This window comes from Miniopterus schreibersii, assembly GCF_964146895.1.
Source record: "Miniopterus schreibersii genome assembly, chromosome: 21".
NCBI classification, from domain to species: domain Eukaryota; kingdom Metazoa; phylum Chordata; class Mammalia; order Chiroptera; family Miniopteridae; genus Miniopterus; species Miniopterus schreibersii.
In genome coordinates, this window is record NC_138123.1 from 602,054 (window position 1) to 618,383 (window position 16,330).

At 60.5% G+C, this 16,330-nt stretch overlaps 1 protein-coding gene across 4 annotated transcripts in view; it reads right to left on the reverse strand.

Moving 5' to 3' along the window:
* The window catches only part of NAV1 (neuron navigator 1), a 115,428-nt gene that overhangs the window by 48,251 nt on the left and 50,847 nt on the right, over positions 1 to 16,330 (reverse strand). For all 4 annotated transcript variants that reach the window (XM_081123865.1, XM_081123864.1, XM_081123863.1 and 1 more), the window contains exon 5: positions 1,695 to 1,797. In XM_081123865.1, coding sequence (XP_080979991.1) covers positions 1,695 to 1,797 — 103 coding nt within the window. The remainder of the gene's footprint in view (positions 1 to 1,694; positions 1,798 to 16,330) is intronic.

Below are 16,330 nucleotides of genomic sequence, written 5' to 3' on the forward strand. Positions count from 1 at the left end.
GCCCTGCACGCTGCCTGGTGCCCACACACGTTCTGAGCCTGCTGGACGCAGACCAGCCCTCACCAGCCTGTAGACTCCCGGGGACTCGCCGGGGCTGCTCCCTCTCTACCCAGGGACTGTGTGTCTGTCCTGTCCACTCCCAGGCCTGAGGGAGGGGCTGAAGGATGCAAAGTGCTTGAGAAAGTAGAACCATGCACTGTTTGGGCTGTGGGACAGGACTAACAGGAAGCTAGGCTAGGAGCAGAAGTGGCCCTGGGCCCACAGTAAACAGAAAACCAGCCTCAGGGCTCTTGGTTCCCTTTCCCATAAAGGGAGATGGAAGCCAGAGGCCTGGGATGTGCCCCCCCCCCAACCAGTCAGCTGTATGCAAAAGGCTTTCGGCCTCCCTCTCCCCCGCCCCCACCAAACAGCGCCTGCCTGGCATCAAGCTGCTCAGCTCAACTTGGGGGGCTGGCTGCTCAGAGTTTGGGGCCCCCCCAGGCTGAAGCTGCTGCTTCTGCCCTTCCCCTGGGGGTGAGTCACTCGGGGTGTCAACCAGGTGCTTTCTGCCTTCCCTGGCACGGGCTGGCTGGCGGGCAACGGTGCTGCGGGCCGTTCCCTGGATGGGGAAGGGAGGTGTTCAAGGTTTCACCCACAGCGGCTCTAAAAGGACGAGCCCAGCTGAGCCAGACCCCTGGCCCGCGGGGGGCGGAGGGTGGAGACAGAGGGAGGAGGCTCGCCTCCCGGGGCCTCCTGCAGCCCCGCCGCCCGCTTTCTCCTCACACTTCCCTGACCACATCCCTTTCCGTCGTCGGGGTCGCGCTGGCCTGAGCAGAGGTGGCCCAGAGCTAGGGGACTGATTTATCACTGAGAATACTGCAGATGCCTGGAAGCAAAGGGCTGAGGAGGGAGGGTGGGGTGGTTCTGACAAGGACTGGGGCGGGCGGGTGAGAGCCACCGTGGCCTGATTTTAGTCCTACTTCAGTCTCGGCAATCCCACACGGGCTGGGGTGGTTGAGAGGTAATGAGTTCTCCGTCACTGAAAGTATGCAAATTTATTCTGGATGCCACTAGGCCACACACTTGGGCTAAGAAAGTCCTTTTACCGTTGCCCTGTGTCCCAACTCCCCTCTCACTCTCTAGCCCCGGGAGATGGGGAGGAACCGATTCCCAGTCCAGCTGGAGAGGCGGCCTGTCCCCCCACGAGCCTTCCTGCTTTACGCCCCCATGATTTCCCAATCCTGGCTGCAGCTTGCTCTCTACCCCCCGGTGCAGCCCGGCCCTCTGTCCCCCTTGGAGCTACAGCATGAGCTCATCCGGGCAGCCCGAGGAGCCAGGGGGGGAAATTCTGAGTCACAGAGGCTGTGGCCAGGATGCCCTGCGGGGGGGGGGGGGGAGCAGTGCTGAAAGGCGGTGATGCCCAAGCAGCTGGAGGTCGTGGGTCCCTGGGGTGGCACTGGCATGGAATCTGGGTGACACTCTGTGGGCCCCACCGAGTGTCAGGCTGCAAATGGGAAGGAACCAAACTACCGAGTGAAAAGACCCTGGTGTTGGGAGGGCACCGCCCTAGAATTCCGGAATGACGGAGGCCTCCGAGCGGGAAGACCAGAACCCTCGGTGAAACCACGTGACAAACCAGGGGCGACCAAGGAGCGAAAGTGAGTCTGCAGAGACCCTGGGGCTCTGCCTCCAGCGCAGGAGACAGAAGAGCTTACCTGTGAGTCACCTGGGAGCCTCGCAGGCTGGACATGGTCTCTTCCAGGTTCTGCCGAAGGTCCAGGACATTCTGCACAGTCCTCTTTCTCTGGGACTCTGGGTCTGGGAGGGAGGAAGGCAGCCGGGTGAGTGAGGAAGACTCGCTGCTGGGAGCCTGGGGGGTCAGGGAAGCCGAGACCGGTCGTCTCCCAGGGGCTGGTCCTGGGGCCTGCCGGTCCCCCGCCTCTCAGGCAGGTAGGCTATTAGCCGGGTCCCGTGAGAGTCTACGACAGCGAAGAGAAACCGACCCGTCTTCTTTCCGGGGCAAAAGTAACATGGAGCCCGGCCGGCGTGACTCAGCGGTTGAGCATCGACCTAAGAGCCAGGAGCTCGCGGTTCGATTCCCGGGTTGCCAGCTCGATCCCCTGTAGGGGGCGCACAGGAGGCAGCCGATGGGTGATTCTCTCTCATCACTGATGTTTCTCTCTCCCTCTCCCTCGCCCTTCCTCTCTCTAAAATCAATAAAGACACATTAAAATAAAATAAAAAAAGACAGAAAGAAAATAAATGGAAATAGGAGAGCAGGACCTAGGCATGAAGAAACGGAATAGTCTCTTTGCTTCCATCGGTCCGTCCAGCGGACCCGGATCAGACACACGCTGGGAGCCAGAGACCACAGCAGCTCTGAGGACACGACACACACAGGACCTGCCCCTGCCCCACGCTCAGCTTTGACTGTGGGACCCGTGGTCGCTCACTGGCATCCAGAACCCCCTTGAGTCCATCCACGGGAGAGATTCCGGGACCCACGGCAAGAAGCAGACCCGGGAACCCTGACCCTCCATCCCCAGACCCTCTGCTGACAACCACACTGACCGCTCGGTGCCCCCACCCGACCCCCAGGCTCAGCAGGACTGAGAGGTTCCTGAGCCGCCAAAGGGAACACGCCTGACTCCCTTCAGGAGGCCTTTTCCCCCAGGACTAAGCTCAGGCCGCTGGTGGGCAGCGGCTGTCTTGTTGGCCGAGGGAGGTAAGGCAGGGCGGGCAGAAGGCCCGGTGGCACCTTCTCTGAGGACCAGCTCCACCCCCAGCCCCAGCCCCTCTCCTCGCCTCCCTGGGGAGCCTGTGGGAGGGGGGGTGAGGGTGGTGGCATCTCCAGCGGTCAGCCCCATGGACCCAGGCCTCTACGCTGTTAGCTGGCAGAAGGGACAAACGCAGGCCTCCCTGCCAGGGGCCCAAGCTCCGTCCCCAGCCTGACATCATCCCCGTGGCTGCCCTGCCTATTTATCCTGGCACATGTCACCTTGTGAGCCTCTCCCTGGCCTTGACGGAGGGCTTGGCAAGGAACACAGACGGGATCAGAAAGCCTATGTATATGCTTTTAAAGCTTGGTTCTAAAATGCCCACGTGGGGGCCACGAGCACAGTGCCAAGCCGTGGGATTCTGGGTCAGGGCAGCGCTTTCTATGGGTTTGGCAGGGACCAGGGAAAAGCCTGGACAGAGGAGACGCCCCAGGGGGTGTGCAGTCCCCAGGAGGAGGTGACCGGGAGCCGCCCCGAGACTGAGTGTGCCCGCCCTTCGCATGCACCACAGGTTGAATCCTTACAGTGCTTATGGGAGAGCTGTGCCCAAGTCCCATTTTACAGATGAGAAAACTAAGGCTCAGAGAGATGAAGCCGATTGAAGGCCACACACCCAGCATGGGGCACCAGGCAGAGCCACGTCCAGGGAGATGTTCCCGTTCCCTCCGATTTATCTCAGGAGTCTCTGCAGCACCAGTGCCAACGACGGCACACAGCAGGTGCTCAGCGAACGTTTCAAGAATGGATGGATGCTACCACAGTTAAAAACAGGCGCACACCCACACAAGGATGGACGGATACACGTCCGGTTAGGAAGGTGTCTTTCTTTTGTAAGGGAAAAATAGGAACTCCCAGTGGCCGGCCGTGGGAGGGCCATAGAGGGGGTCGGGACAGAAGAAGAGACACTTTCTCACTTCTCAGGGCACCGAGCACTGTGCCCTCCTTCCCACCTTGCTTCCTTCGAAGACACCTCCCGGCCCCCTGCCTTATTTCCATGTCAGCAGAGTGGGACAGGATTGCCCCCAAATCTCACAGGCCTGCCAGAAGTTAGAGCCGCGGAGGCCTCGGAAGGGCCTCAGTCCCACCCGGTCACTGAGCCACGTGGGGCTGAGGTCCAGGGAAGGGTGACTAGCTGGGGGCCACAGAGAGACACGAATGGAAGCCTCCCCCAGGCGCAGGGCCGGGTTCCCACTGATTTGCTGGAGGGTCCCCGGAGGCTCCCCCTGCAGCTCCCGGTGCCCAGCAGTGCCCCCTGGTGGTCACTGTGGAAATGCCACCCTGCTTCTCCAAGGGGGCATTCTCCTCTCAGGGTGGGTCTGGTGGGTGGGGGCCCCTGAGAGGTTGGCTGTGCCCAACAATCCTGGGGGTGTCTGTCCGACGCCTCAGAGGGGCGGGGAGCAGCGGGCACCCCCCGGATCTCTCACTGCAGTGCCATTCCCGCTGGGCACAGCTCAGGAGGGCCCGACATTGTCCTCTGGGACCTCACTCTGGCTGGGGGAGGTGGTCACATTCGGAGGTAGGGGGTGGGTGAGGTGGTGACAAACCTTGTCCCGGAGTCGTCAGGCCTGACCCCCACGCCCACCTCCACCCTACCGAAGTCGCATCTTCAACCCGACCCCTTGCACCCTGTTTAGCTGTAAGAATAAGGGGCCTCCACTGGAGGGTTGTAACCTCAACAGATCAGGGGCCTGTGGGATGGAGGAGGGACTCGAGTGGACCCGTCACCCAGATGGCAAATCTCCCCAAGTTCTGTACAACTTTAATGATTAGCTGACAATTAAGTCGACTTCAATAACTGCCTGTTGAACTCTTAATTACCTCCGCCCATGTTTGAGGCCTTGTGTAAATTACTTCCCCTCTCCGGGTCTCAGTTCCCCTATCTGTGAAATAAGGGAGTTGGGGTACCCAAGGCCTCAAACCAACATTAACAGTCTGGCTCGATAGTTCTGTAACTGGCTGAAGCCCACATAGAAGCATTTTTTCTTTCTTTCTCTGAGAGTGTGTTAGAAACGCAGGTGCCAGGTGTGACTCCAGCAGGTGGGATGGGCCCACATTTTAAGAAACACCGATATGGTGCTGCACACCCCAGGATAGGGTATTCCTCACAAAACAGGAGCCGGATTTCCTGACGCCAGGCGCTGTGCTGTGTCCTGAGCCTTCAGACCAGGCTTACTCTTGGGCACGGAGCCACGGTCTGTCCTCTGAGAACGCCCATGCCTGCCCGGCAGGCTTCGGAGAAGAGGAGCCCGTATGTCCTGCTCTCAGAGGACACCAGCCGGGTCCAGCCCCCAACAGGGTCTCTGGGGCTGGTTGCTGGAAAGGGGCCACCAGGGGGCGCTGCCGGTCCTCAGCTGCCCTGGCCACAGGGCTGGCAGCTGCCAGGCTTGGGGGCAGCTGCCCAAGCTGCTCAGCACAGCTTCTCTACCCCCCACCCCCCACCCCAGGGCTCCGCACTCCTGGGGCTGGCACCCTCCCTGCCCCTGGCCTCAGGTTGTACCCTATCCTTGGAGAACAGCCAGGGGTTCGCAGCACCCACCTGGGGGAGCCTCCCCACTCTTGGCTCCCGGGGGGTGAGCCAACCAGCACAGGGGAGGCTCGGGGACCTGCGGGCTCCACCTGGAAAGCTCTGGGTCTCAGTTCCCCTATCTGTGAAATAAGGGAGTTGGGGTACCCAAGGTGTGGGGACCAGATCGGGGTTCAAATCCGTGGCAGGTGGTCTCACTTCTGCTCCTCTGCCACATTCTGCCAAGAAGCTTGTTCGATGAGGAGGAGTCACCTTCCACCCCCATCCCCACGCCCGCAGTGGGGAGAGGGCGGGGTGGCAGCCGGAGCTCTGGGGGGCACGGCTCAGCCTTGCCCAGCCTGTCAGCAAAGGGAACAATGTGCAGCATGGGCACTAGGCTCCGGTGCAGGTGACATCGCACAGCCACATTTACCATCTGGCACCGTATCGCCCAGCAAGGGCTTGCCCGTCAGGGGCTGAGGGTGGCGGGACTAGGAGAGGGCCTCCGGTTTGGAAAGGGTGCTGACTGCTCCTGTCTTCTCCTCTCGGCCCATCAGGACCAGAGAGAGTGTTTGCAAACAACGCAGTCTTCTCTCACTTGAAGACCCGACTCCAGGCTGTTTGGAGGGCAGGCCCCTGCAAAGAATGGCCCGCCCACCTTAGCCAGAGACGCGGTCCCGAGTCCCTAACAGGCCCTGTCTCTCCTGTCCAGTGGGCCTCGCGATTGACCGGGAATGTTTTCATCCAAGACCCTTCATTCGACACCTGCGCCAATGAAGTCGGGCTGCTGGGAGATGGGAGTGGTTGTTATGGCAACAGTTGACACAGCAGAGAACCATCTGCAGGCGAGGCCGGAGGGGCTGGGGGCGGGGCCCAGGGGCGGACAAGCATTGGGGGGGGGGTCCTGGGGAATTTCCAGTTGTGAAACTAGTTAAATATTAGTATCGGCTAGTTCTTTGACAACCTAGTCTAGGCCCTAGTGCGGGCCCTAGTCTAGGGGTTTTAGTACGTAAGACCATTTAATCTTCACAACAACCCCCTGGGGTAGTCCAGCGGCTACCCCCATTCTACGGCAGAGGAAACGGAGGCCCAGGCGGGTTAAAGTGAACTGCCTGAAGCAGCAACAGCAAATGGCAAAGCCGGGATTTGAACCCAAATCGTCTGACCCTCGAGACGCACGGTCGGATATTGCAGTCACGGAGACAGCTACGTAAGGACTGGGATATAATCCACACACCACAGTAGTCACCTTTTAAAGCATGCGGTTCAGTGGTTTTTAGCACATTCGCAAAGTTGCACAACCATCGTCACTGTTTTATTCCAGAATATTTTCATTACCCCAGGAAGAAACTCCGTGCGTGTTACTAGTTACTCCCCGCTCTGCCCTGCCCCGCCCCTGGCATCCACCAGCCTAGTAGCCACATTTCAAGTGCTTGGTAGCCATGCCACCCAGCTGGCTGGTGACCACTATGGCACCGACAGAGAGCATTCTGTCACCTCTGAGAGTTTGATGGTAGCCCTGTGGGAGCCTGGCAGGAGGACCAATGTCACCAGTACTTTCTAGAAGGGTTTGCCTTTGGTGCATTTAGGGCCCATCCTGAGGTTCCTGGGGCCCTGACCCTGAGGCCAAAGCAGCTCAGAGACTGGCCAGAGCTGAAATCCTGGGCAGAGGAGCACCCGCAGCAATGGTGAGGCCAGGCTCTGGCCATGGGCACCTCTGCCAGGCCCTGCACCTGCACCGCCCACTCTGACTCCCTGTGCAGGCCCCCAGCTCAGGCCTGTGCTAAATGACATCACTTCCTTCCCCAGGACCTGCCAGCGGCAGTGATGTGGTGGAGATGACAAAGCCTGCTGACCCCAGAGCCAGGCTGGGGACAGAGGAGCGAGAGGTCGGCTTTAGGACAGATTCTGAGGGAGGAAGCTGGGGCAGGGGGTGGGCGAGGTCCCTCTGCCCAAGGAGCTGCCCAGGCCTACCCCTTCCGCAGCAGAGCATCGGCCCCTGAATCACAGAGCGGGGTTCTTTCTCCCCGTGGCTGGTCTTGTTTCCAGAAAAGATTTCTTTGTCACCGTTCCCCTTGACCCTCTGCTGCCCAGCATTGGGGACCCTCTGGCTCAGCCCATCTGCCACCAACATGTCCCCCCACCTCTAGGACAGTCCCACTACCCACCAAAAGGATCAGGCTCGGACAAAGGCCGAGGGTCCCCTGCAGGGGCTTGGGCACACACTAAAGCAAGAAGCCTCAAGGTTAGCTTTAAGGAGGACTTCCGATGGAGCAGGCAGAGAAATACCACAGTGCAGCTTGGTAATTAAAAGCAGGCAATGTTCTCTGAGGCAGGAAGGGAAGGGAGAAAAGGGAACAGTATCTGCTTAGTGTGTTCTGAGTCTAATCATCCCCGCGTTATAGATGTTTGGCTCAGAGAGGCCGGTTCACTTCCTCAGGTCACACAGCTTGTGTTCTGAGGAGGGATCTGAGTCCAAGTCTGACTCTGAGGTCCATGCTTTTTCCAAAAGAAATTACAAGTGACAACCAAGACCATATAGCCTGACACCAGGAGGCCCCTCCTGACTGACATGCAGGATCACACTCCCTCCAGGCCACAGGAAGAGGCCTGTCCCCTCCTTGGAATGAATGAGACACAGGATTGCCAGGAGACAGATGAGGGACGGGCTGCCGGCCAGGTCCGGTCTCTCTCCCTCCGAGACGGCGGCCTCCAGCCAGTCTGGGCCTTGCTGGCCCGCACAGCTCCTGCTGGACACATCCTCAGGGGCCCTCCCCCCCCCCGGCTTTGTCCCCCCTCTGGAACCTGCACATCCCTGGCCTCCAAAGGACCTTCCTAGAGTGTCTGGCAGGCAGGTTGTCGGCCTGCCTGCCAAGACCAACGGCTGTGCTCCGCTGGCTGCTTAATCAGATCCCTCAGCCTCTCCCCATCCCCACCCCAGTCCAAGTCCAAGGCAGGAGCCTGGGAACTGCCCGCAGCCAAAGCAGAGCTTCGGCCCTGTGCCCCTCCTCCCGCCTCCCCTTCTCCTTCCTGGGCGACACAGGTGTGTGGGCGGGAGGCTCCCACCCTCCCCCTGACCCAGTCCTGCCCCGAGCTGGCCTCCCCCTGGAGGAGCCATGGGGTCCCCACTTCTCCGGGAGGCAGCTCAAACGTCAGGCTGGAAGCGGAGACACCTGTGTCCCGGCCCCAGCATTGCCTGGTGCCCGGGAGCAGGCTGCCCAGCCTCCTTGGGCCTCAGTTTCTCCTTCTGAGAGAGAATTAACCCCATTCCCACAGAGCTGAGAGTGGGAGACATACGAGGAGAGGAAGGAAGTGGGCAGGAGCTATGTCCTGGCTTCTTCTCAGGAAGGAGCAGCCTGGGCTCCAACCAAGGGCCACTGGCGGCGGTGGTGGGGGAGTCACTCCGGAGAGCCCTGAAGTCCTATTAAAGTGAGGCGCAGGGAGGCCAGAGGGTCGGGCACTGGCAGTGGAGGCAGCCAGGCCTTCTCAGCCCTCAGTCATGCCAGCCAGGGCCGGCGAACAGCCCGCGGTGCCCCGGCTCTGGGCTGCAGCCACCAAGCAGCTCGGAATTAGTCACCACGTGAGTGCAGCCAGATTCCCACGGAAAAATCTTCCCAGGAGAGACTTCCAGGTCTGCCAAGCTCCACAGCCCTGTCTATGTTCAGTGACAACACGCTCAGCCTCCCCCCACCCCGGCTGGCCGCTGTTAGGGTCCCTGGAAGAACCCCACGGGGCTCCATTCTCCGGGGTCCCTCCAAGAGCACAGAGACAGGGCGAGAGGGGAAGACCACTCTGTGGGCTAAACAAGGTCAGCTTGGACCGGGAACCACGCACAGGGCTCGGGAAGGGTGACCAGGGGGAGGACCAGCCTTGGGGTGGAGGCAGGGGCTGGGGACGTGGGCACGAGCGGTGAGGGCCTGGGAGGGAGGCCCTGGGGTGGGCCTGGGGGAGGACTGCCAGGGTGGCAGGCAAGGCCAGATGTCCTGCTGTGCATCCCGTCCAGGCTGGAGCAGGGGGCTGAGCCCGGGAGGGGCTGCCTGGGGGGACTTAGAGCCGGACGAGGCTCAGCTCTGAGAAGGGAGAGTGGCCAAGAGAAGTGAGAGCTTAGTGCTTAGATCCCTTCGGCAGAACTGCTCTCACCTGCCCTTCTACCTTCAGAAACAAGGGCATTTATTAAACGCCGACCGAGTGCCAGGTGCCGTGAGAGCTCATTCTGCAGCCGAAGAGACTGAGACGCAGTTTGCTCCGGGTCTGGGCTCCGGAGCAGCAGGACTGGGACTGGAGCCCCGCTTCTCGGACTGTGACCCCAGGGCTCATCCCCAGGGCGCCCCTCGGGGGGGACTCTGCATGGCGCCCATCACAGGTGTTCAATGACAAAGCGACCTCCCAGAACACGGGCTCCTTCGGTATTCATGGGTCTCCAGATTTGCTTCTAATATTTGTCAACAGGATGGACCTATTCTTAGGGACACGCTGACGGTCACCCACCCACCGAGGCCACCATCCCCGGACTCTCCCTGCAGCTGCTGTGGTCGGGGCTGGTGGCCCAGGTCGTGTTCTCCCTGCAAATGATCCTTAGCCCATCTTGGGCGAGAGGCCCCAGCAGCTGGTGACCCCTGCCCCGTCCCTCTGGGGTCATCTATCTTTAATGAGATGAAGGGCACAGAGGGGTCACCCGGGCTCAGAGGAGGGATGGGAGAAGAGACGGGAACCAGCTCCCGCTCCAGTCAGCACTTAGATTTTTTTCTCCTTCAACGGACAAAGGGAGTCCCTTGGCCCTCAGGGGTCCTGGCCATCTCTGTCCTGTTCTGCATCACAGGGAGCTGCTCCCGGGGCCCCCAGTCCAACAGGGGGAGCCCCAGCGATGACTCGGGGCTGCAGCTCTCCCAGCTGTTGGCGCTGACAGTAGGTTACCATGGGAACCACGGCCAAGGATGCTCCTGGGGACCCGTGAGCAGACTTGACTGAGTGGATGTCTGCGCCTGTCCCTTCCCCACCGGGAAGCCAAACCAGGGGACACACCAGGGAGAGCCAAGCCCTGCTGGAGGCTGAGTGACGGCTCAGGTGGCTTCAGACAGGCCCTTCCCCATCCCCCAGCCCGAGGAGTCTGAGGATGCACCATCCAGGCCACCACGGGCCTCTGCAGCTCAAGACCTCCCTGCCTCCAGGAGGACACGCGAGTCCTGGGCCTGGCGTTCAGGGCTCGCTGCAACGAACGTCTGGTCCCATTTCCCACAATCTCCCCCCCTCTCCCCTCCACCCGCACCGGCTGGTCGCAGCGGCCCCATTTTCCAAGGTCAAGCCCAAGGTTATCAGGAAGGAGTCTGTGATCAACTAGCCGAGGTTCAGGGGCCTCTCGCTTGCCTCTCCCACAAGCAGAACCGCGTCTGCGGCTGGCTTACCCTCCTCTTTTACTAGGGGTCCCCAAAAAGAAAATCCCACAGCTTCCCAACCAGAGTGGCACCAGCCACAGTCCCGTCCCTTGTCCCTGGAACAGGGAGCGGCTGCCTGGAGACACCCGCTCCTGTGGCTTTACTAGAGCCGGTCCTGGACACCGTGTCTCCCCCATTCTCTGTGGGGCCCACCTTTCCCCATCCATCCATCCATCCATCCATCCATCCATCCATCCATCCATCCACCCACCCATCCACTTATCCACTCCGCACACATACTATGAGCATCGTCTTTGTTCCCAAAATGGGACTAGGCTCCAGGGATTAAAAAGCTGAACAAACCAAAAAAATTCGGGTTGGGGTTCTGGTCAGGAAGGTGGGCGGGCAGGGCTCCCTCCCGGGTTTTGCTCTGGGTCTCGCCATCAGCACCTCCGCCAGGTGAGAGCCAGACAGAGAGCGGAGGGCCCTGGCCCCGGGGCTCGAGGACGCCGGCGCGGCCAAGGGCACCTGTGCTCAGGGGTGGTGCTGGGGTTGCTTCCTGGAAGCCCCCAGAGACACCCTGTTGATCTGCTAGCTGGGCACCAACTCGCACTCCATTCTCCCCAAGTTTCCACTGGGTAAACTGAGGCCCCACACTCAAGGTCGGGGGGTGAGCAGGCGACACTGCAGCAGCCGGGGGTCCCTGGCTCTGCCCTCCCCCAGCCAGCCTCCTTGTTAACGGAGACAGAATGAGACATGCGGCGCCCTGCTGTCAGCCAGGGACGCCAACGAACCCTTTGCTTCCAAAGGCGACGACCGGACGGAATACCTCATCGCTAGAGATTAATTGGACTAATTACGTTGGCTCTCAGAACCCCCTGAATAATTATTTTCTATCGGGGTGGGTGTCGGCGATAATTGTGTGATATCTGAGCCTCTTCCCCGGCCCGCAAAAAGGAATCCCGGTTTCAAACAGCGAGCAGGGTGTAAGTACCACGGCGGCCACGTGTGAGCTCCGATCTGGTGACACGGTCCCCGTCTTCCACGTGGGAATCCTTTACTCCGGGAAATATGATCACTTCTGGCGTCCCACTTCTAATGTCTACTATCGCTTCCATTCTACCTACGGTTACCTCTCAGCCCCACCCCACAACCTCTTTCACCAGGTTCTTTAAAACATCCCACTTCCTCCAGGAAGTCCTCCTGGATCCCGGGGGAAACGGGAGAGCTCAGCTGTGTGAATTCATATCCCTCCCGCAGGACACCGGCCCGGGTCCCCACCCCCAGCCTGCGGGCACCTCCTCCCCACCCTTCGATGGAGGGTCACCGGGCAGCAGGTCCCTGGCGTCGTTTCTACATCACTGTGCCCGCGCTGGCCAAGGAGACCGTCCTGACGGCTGATGCTTAACGACGTCCGGAGGCAGGAAGGCAAAGGCGCCAGGAGGACACGCGCCGGGAGCTGAAAGGCTCTCCCGTTCACGGGTCGCCACACGTCGTCGCGAACGACCTTGCCCACCAGGAAGGAGCCTCTGAATCCAGGGACACAGCGGCTGAGTTTCTGCAGCCTCCTCTGGCCAGCAGAGCTTCCTGCGATGGGCAGGGAGGGAGAGACGCTGGCATCGGGGGCGGGTATTCTCCAGAAAGAACGGGAGGGGCCGCCGCCCGCCCGGAAGCCCACGTAAGGGCTCCTTGGGAGAAAGGTGGCACCAGACGTAGCCGGAGAAAAGCCCACCTACGGGAGCTTAAAAGAGGCAAACGGGTGGGGAAGGGGGGCGGGGGCGGGGGAGCAGATGCCCGGAAATGCCTCTTGCCGTAAAATCACAATATCTGCAGTTCAGCATAAAGAAACGTGGTTAGGAGGCCCCGGGGACACACGGAAGACAACGTACCAAGCGCAGAGACCGGGAGGGCACCCGCGCCTGGAGTCAGGGCTTGCACCCCAGCTACACAAACGGGCTAACCGGCCTGTGAGGTTGGAAAGCACCTTGTCCTGTCGTTTAATCAGACTGCTTTCCAAACGCTGAGACTGGACTGATGCGGGTTTTGATGGGGACTTTGGGGATGGGCTGCTGGGGACTAGAAGCCGTGAGGGTGCAGGACCCGGCACCTGGGAGGAGTGAGAACGGAGGGGCTGAGGAGAGGGGCAGATACAGGGGTGAGGGGGGAAGCTACGGACAAGCGGGGTGTTGCTTAGGGGTGACAGGCTCCCCGTCTTGGACAGGGCGGGTGCACCTCCCATGCCCTCTTCTCGGGCTCAGAGCCCCAGGTGAGCGTGGAACAAACCAGCGAGCGGAGCTCATGCCGTTCACCTGTGGGCAAGTCTCGGGCACTCTTTCCAGGGACGCTCTGGGGAAAGCAGGCCGAGAGCGTCCAGGGGGGTTTTAAGTCACAGGGGCTACAGAGATACACGGCTGAGGGCTCCCCCCACCGATTCTGGCCCAGGGCGCCCAGAAGGGCGGGCTGGACACGGGCTGGATTTGAAGGACGCAGAGGGCCTGGGCCCTGCTCCTGGCTCTGCCACTAACTGGCTGCTTCCTGGACCTGTTCCTCATTTGTAAAATGACCATAAGTCATCTCAAGCGTCGTGGGCTTTTAGAGACACACACATGCTTTGGTTGTCACCGCAGGGAAAACAGGCCAAGGGGGACAGGCGGGGCTGCCACCCAAGGCCCTGCCGCAGGCAGTCATGGATCCCAGACGCTCTGGCCTCACACCAGGAAGAATCAGGCGATCGGGGAAGCAGACACAGGAGGAAATGGGCAGAAACACCCAAACACGGGGTAACTGACACCTTGGGGAGGATTCTGGGCTGTTCCCCACAGAGCGCCACCGCCACCGGGGGGCAGTGGGCGGATTTGCCCCCCAGCCCCGGGATGAGAGAGGCACTCGCGGGTCTCAGAGTGCTGCACGCCTGTGATGGGGCAGGGCCGGGTTCCTCCAAACTCAAAGTGAACGGACATTGGCGTGCTTGCTACTGTGTCTCTCGGCCTTGTGAGGATGGTCTTCGGCCCAGCCCTGGAGATTGCGACTCAGAAGAAATGGGGTTTAAAAAGCCACATCAAGGAAGGAAGGTCAGAATGGAGCACGTGGAGCTACGTTCGAGTTGAAGAAAAGTATTAACGAACGTTAGGATATCAAAGATATTAACTATAACAAGACACACCTGTGCAAACACAGATGCGTCTCCCAGCTGTGTCTACTGAGGGGTTCAGCAGCAGGGACACCCCCTGGCAATGAACACACCCAGCAGACAGATCTGGGTCTCGAACGCCATCCTAACAGAAGGGAAGAAGGCTCCTTGGAGAAACGGCTGATTCTCGGACGGGGGCTGGGAACACGTCAGCTGAGTCTGGGGCATGGCGTAGGGGACCCAAAGCAAAGAAATACAAACCAAACCAAACCCAATGTGGTACCAGATTCTGACTCAGGGTGTAAAGTGAATACCTCTGAGTCCATGCGGGTCTAAAGACAATACACGCATGTCCCACAAAGAAGAATTCATGCCGATGACCCCACTCCTGCAACAGGACTTCCTTCTGAAGAGTCCACTATGGCCCAGCTGGCGCGGCTCAGCGGTTGGACGTCCACCCATGAACCAAGAGATCGAGGTTCGATTCCCGGTCCGGGCGCATGCCTGGGTTTCAGGCTCGACGCCCAGTGGGGGGCGTGCAGGAGGCAGCCGACGGATGATTCTCTGTCATCAACGATGTTTGTATCTCTCGCCCTCTCCCTTCCTCTCTCTCTAAAAATCAATAAAAACATATATTTTTTTTTAAAAAAAGAGTCCACTATATAAAGAGGGGGAAGGGTAACCTTGCAGTGGGAACACCCGACAAACACGGCTTTAGCCAGGGGACCACGGTCAGCACTAACGACAGTTGTGTGGCTGGTGTGACGTCACGGGAAGGACACTTTGCCTCTGCGGGCGTCACCCCCCCAAACCTACCGAGCGGCGGTCTTGCCGCGAGAAAAACACCAGACAAAGCCATACCGAAGGATATTCTACAAGATACCTGAGTAGTGCTCTTCAAAACCGTGCGGGTCGTTGAAACCAAGGAAGGTCTGAGAAACCGTCGCGGTCTCGAGGAGCCCGGGACCTGAGGACTGACTGTAACGTGGTCTCCCGGAGGGGGCCCGGGAACAGACGAGAAACCGAGGCCCTGAGTCCTAGAGCGAGCAGCCGGGCGCCTTACCACTGGCAGCCGCTGGCCTCGAGGCCACTGTGGGCCTGGGTGCGGAGGAAGCCCGCAGGGGCCACAGCGGAGCCGTCCCTGCCCCGCCTCCAAGCCCCACCTAAGCCTGGGGTCCTCTCCCAGCCATTCTCACGCGAAACGTCCCTTCGCTCCGGTGCGTGGGGGCTCGGAATTATAATTAGGTTGATGTCAAGACAATAAAACAGGATATTTCCTGGAGGCCTGGGTCTGTGGGCTGACATTCGAATCTATTACACACAGATTCCAATTTAAAGAGTGGGGAGCGCCAGAAACACAGTGCAAGGCATGATTATTAATTACTTGATTCTGGTATAAAAATGCTGGGCTGGAGGGAACAGGAAAGGCTCGCGGGGCCGGACCGGGTGTGGGCTGGAGCCCCTGAGACTGGGCTCACCTTTCAGCGGGTGGCCGGGCCTGGGGGAGAACAGAGGAAGGCCGCCGGGACCCTGGCCTTGACGGCTCAAGCAAAACCATGTCCTGATGCCACCAGGAGCCCGAGGGTGGGTCCTGGAGAAGCCCCCACCCTCTCGAAGGACCTGAACAGGAAACAGACGGAATCCTGGGCGCTGTGACGAAGCCACAGATGGTCCCCACTACCCTTTCTCCGCCGAAACCCCTCCCCCAAAATACTTGTTGGTTTTAGACAAGTTTCCATAGCAACCGAAGTCCCGATCAGCCAGAGGGTTACCATGGCGACTTAACTGGGTTCTGCGTCCACAGCTAAGGAGGGTCCTCGAACCTTATCTGTCAAGCGAGCCTTACAGGAAAGCGCGTCAAGGGGATGCGGGCCTGGCCTGTGGCGGGCTCCGGGGGCTGGTGGGAGGCCGGGGACAGTCCTCCTCGGTCCCCCCGAAGGCACTGCGGCCGTGGGCCAGGGCCTGCCTTCTCACAGCTGCTCTTCCCGGCCCTGCCCGGCCCTCCCCAGGCTTCAACAGCTCGGCTCCTGGACAACCTCTCCGTATTTACACTCAACTGGCACAGTATTCCTGCAACTCCTGGCCCCGTATGATGCACCCACAGCGGCCCCGCCGTCCAGGGCCTGCCTGTCCCAGGTCAACAGGCTTGTCCCCTGTATTCTTATCCTCCCAGGAGGCTGGAGGCTGAGCGCAGGGCCTGTTCTGCTGCTTAGAATTTCTGCACTGGGCTCCGCTGAAGCGGCGGAGGGCCGGGCGCGGCCTGTGGATGGCTGGGTGTGGCAGGTGGCGATGGGTAGACCCTCCCAGCCCTGAAGGAGGCGGCGGCTGGGAGGCAGGATCACAGTTTGGGGGGACTGGTGATCCAGTCTGTGGATAATCGGCACGTGTCTTTCAGCTTCACAGCCCGCCTCGCCCCTGCGCCACCACTCCCCGCTACTACGCCAGGCGAGGGAAGGCGGCAAAACGCAATCTGTGCGCGGGCCTCCCACGGCCGCCCCTCGATGACGCTCCCGTGTGACCGGCCCATCTGCAGCCCGGCTGCCCACATGTGTGCGGCCAACGCTGAGCT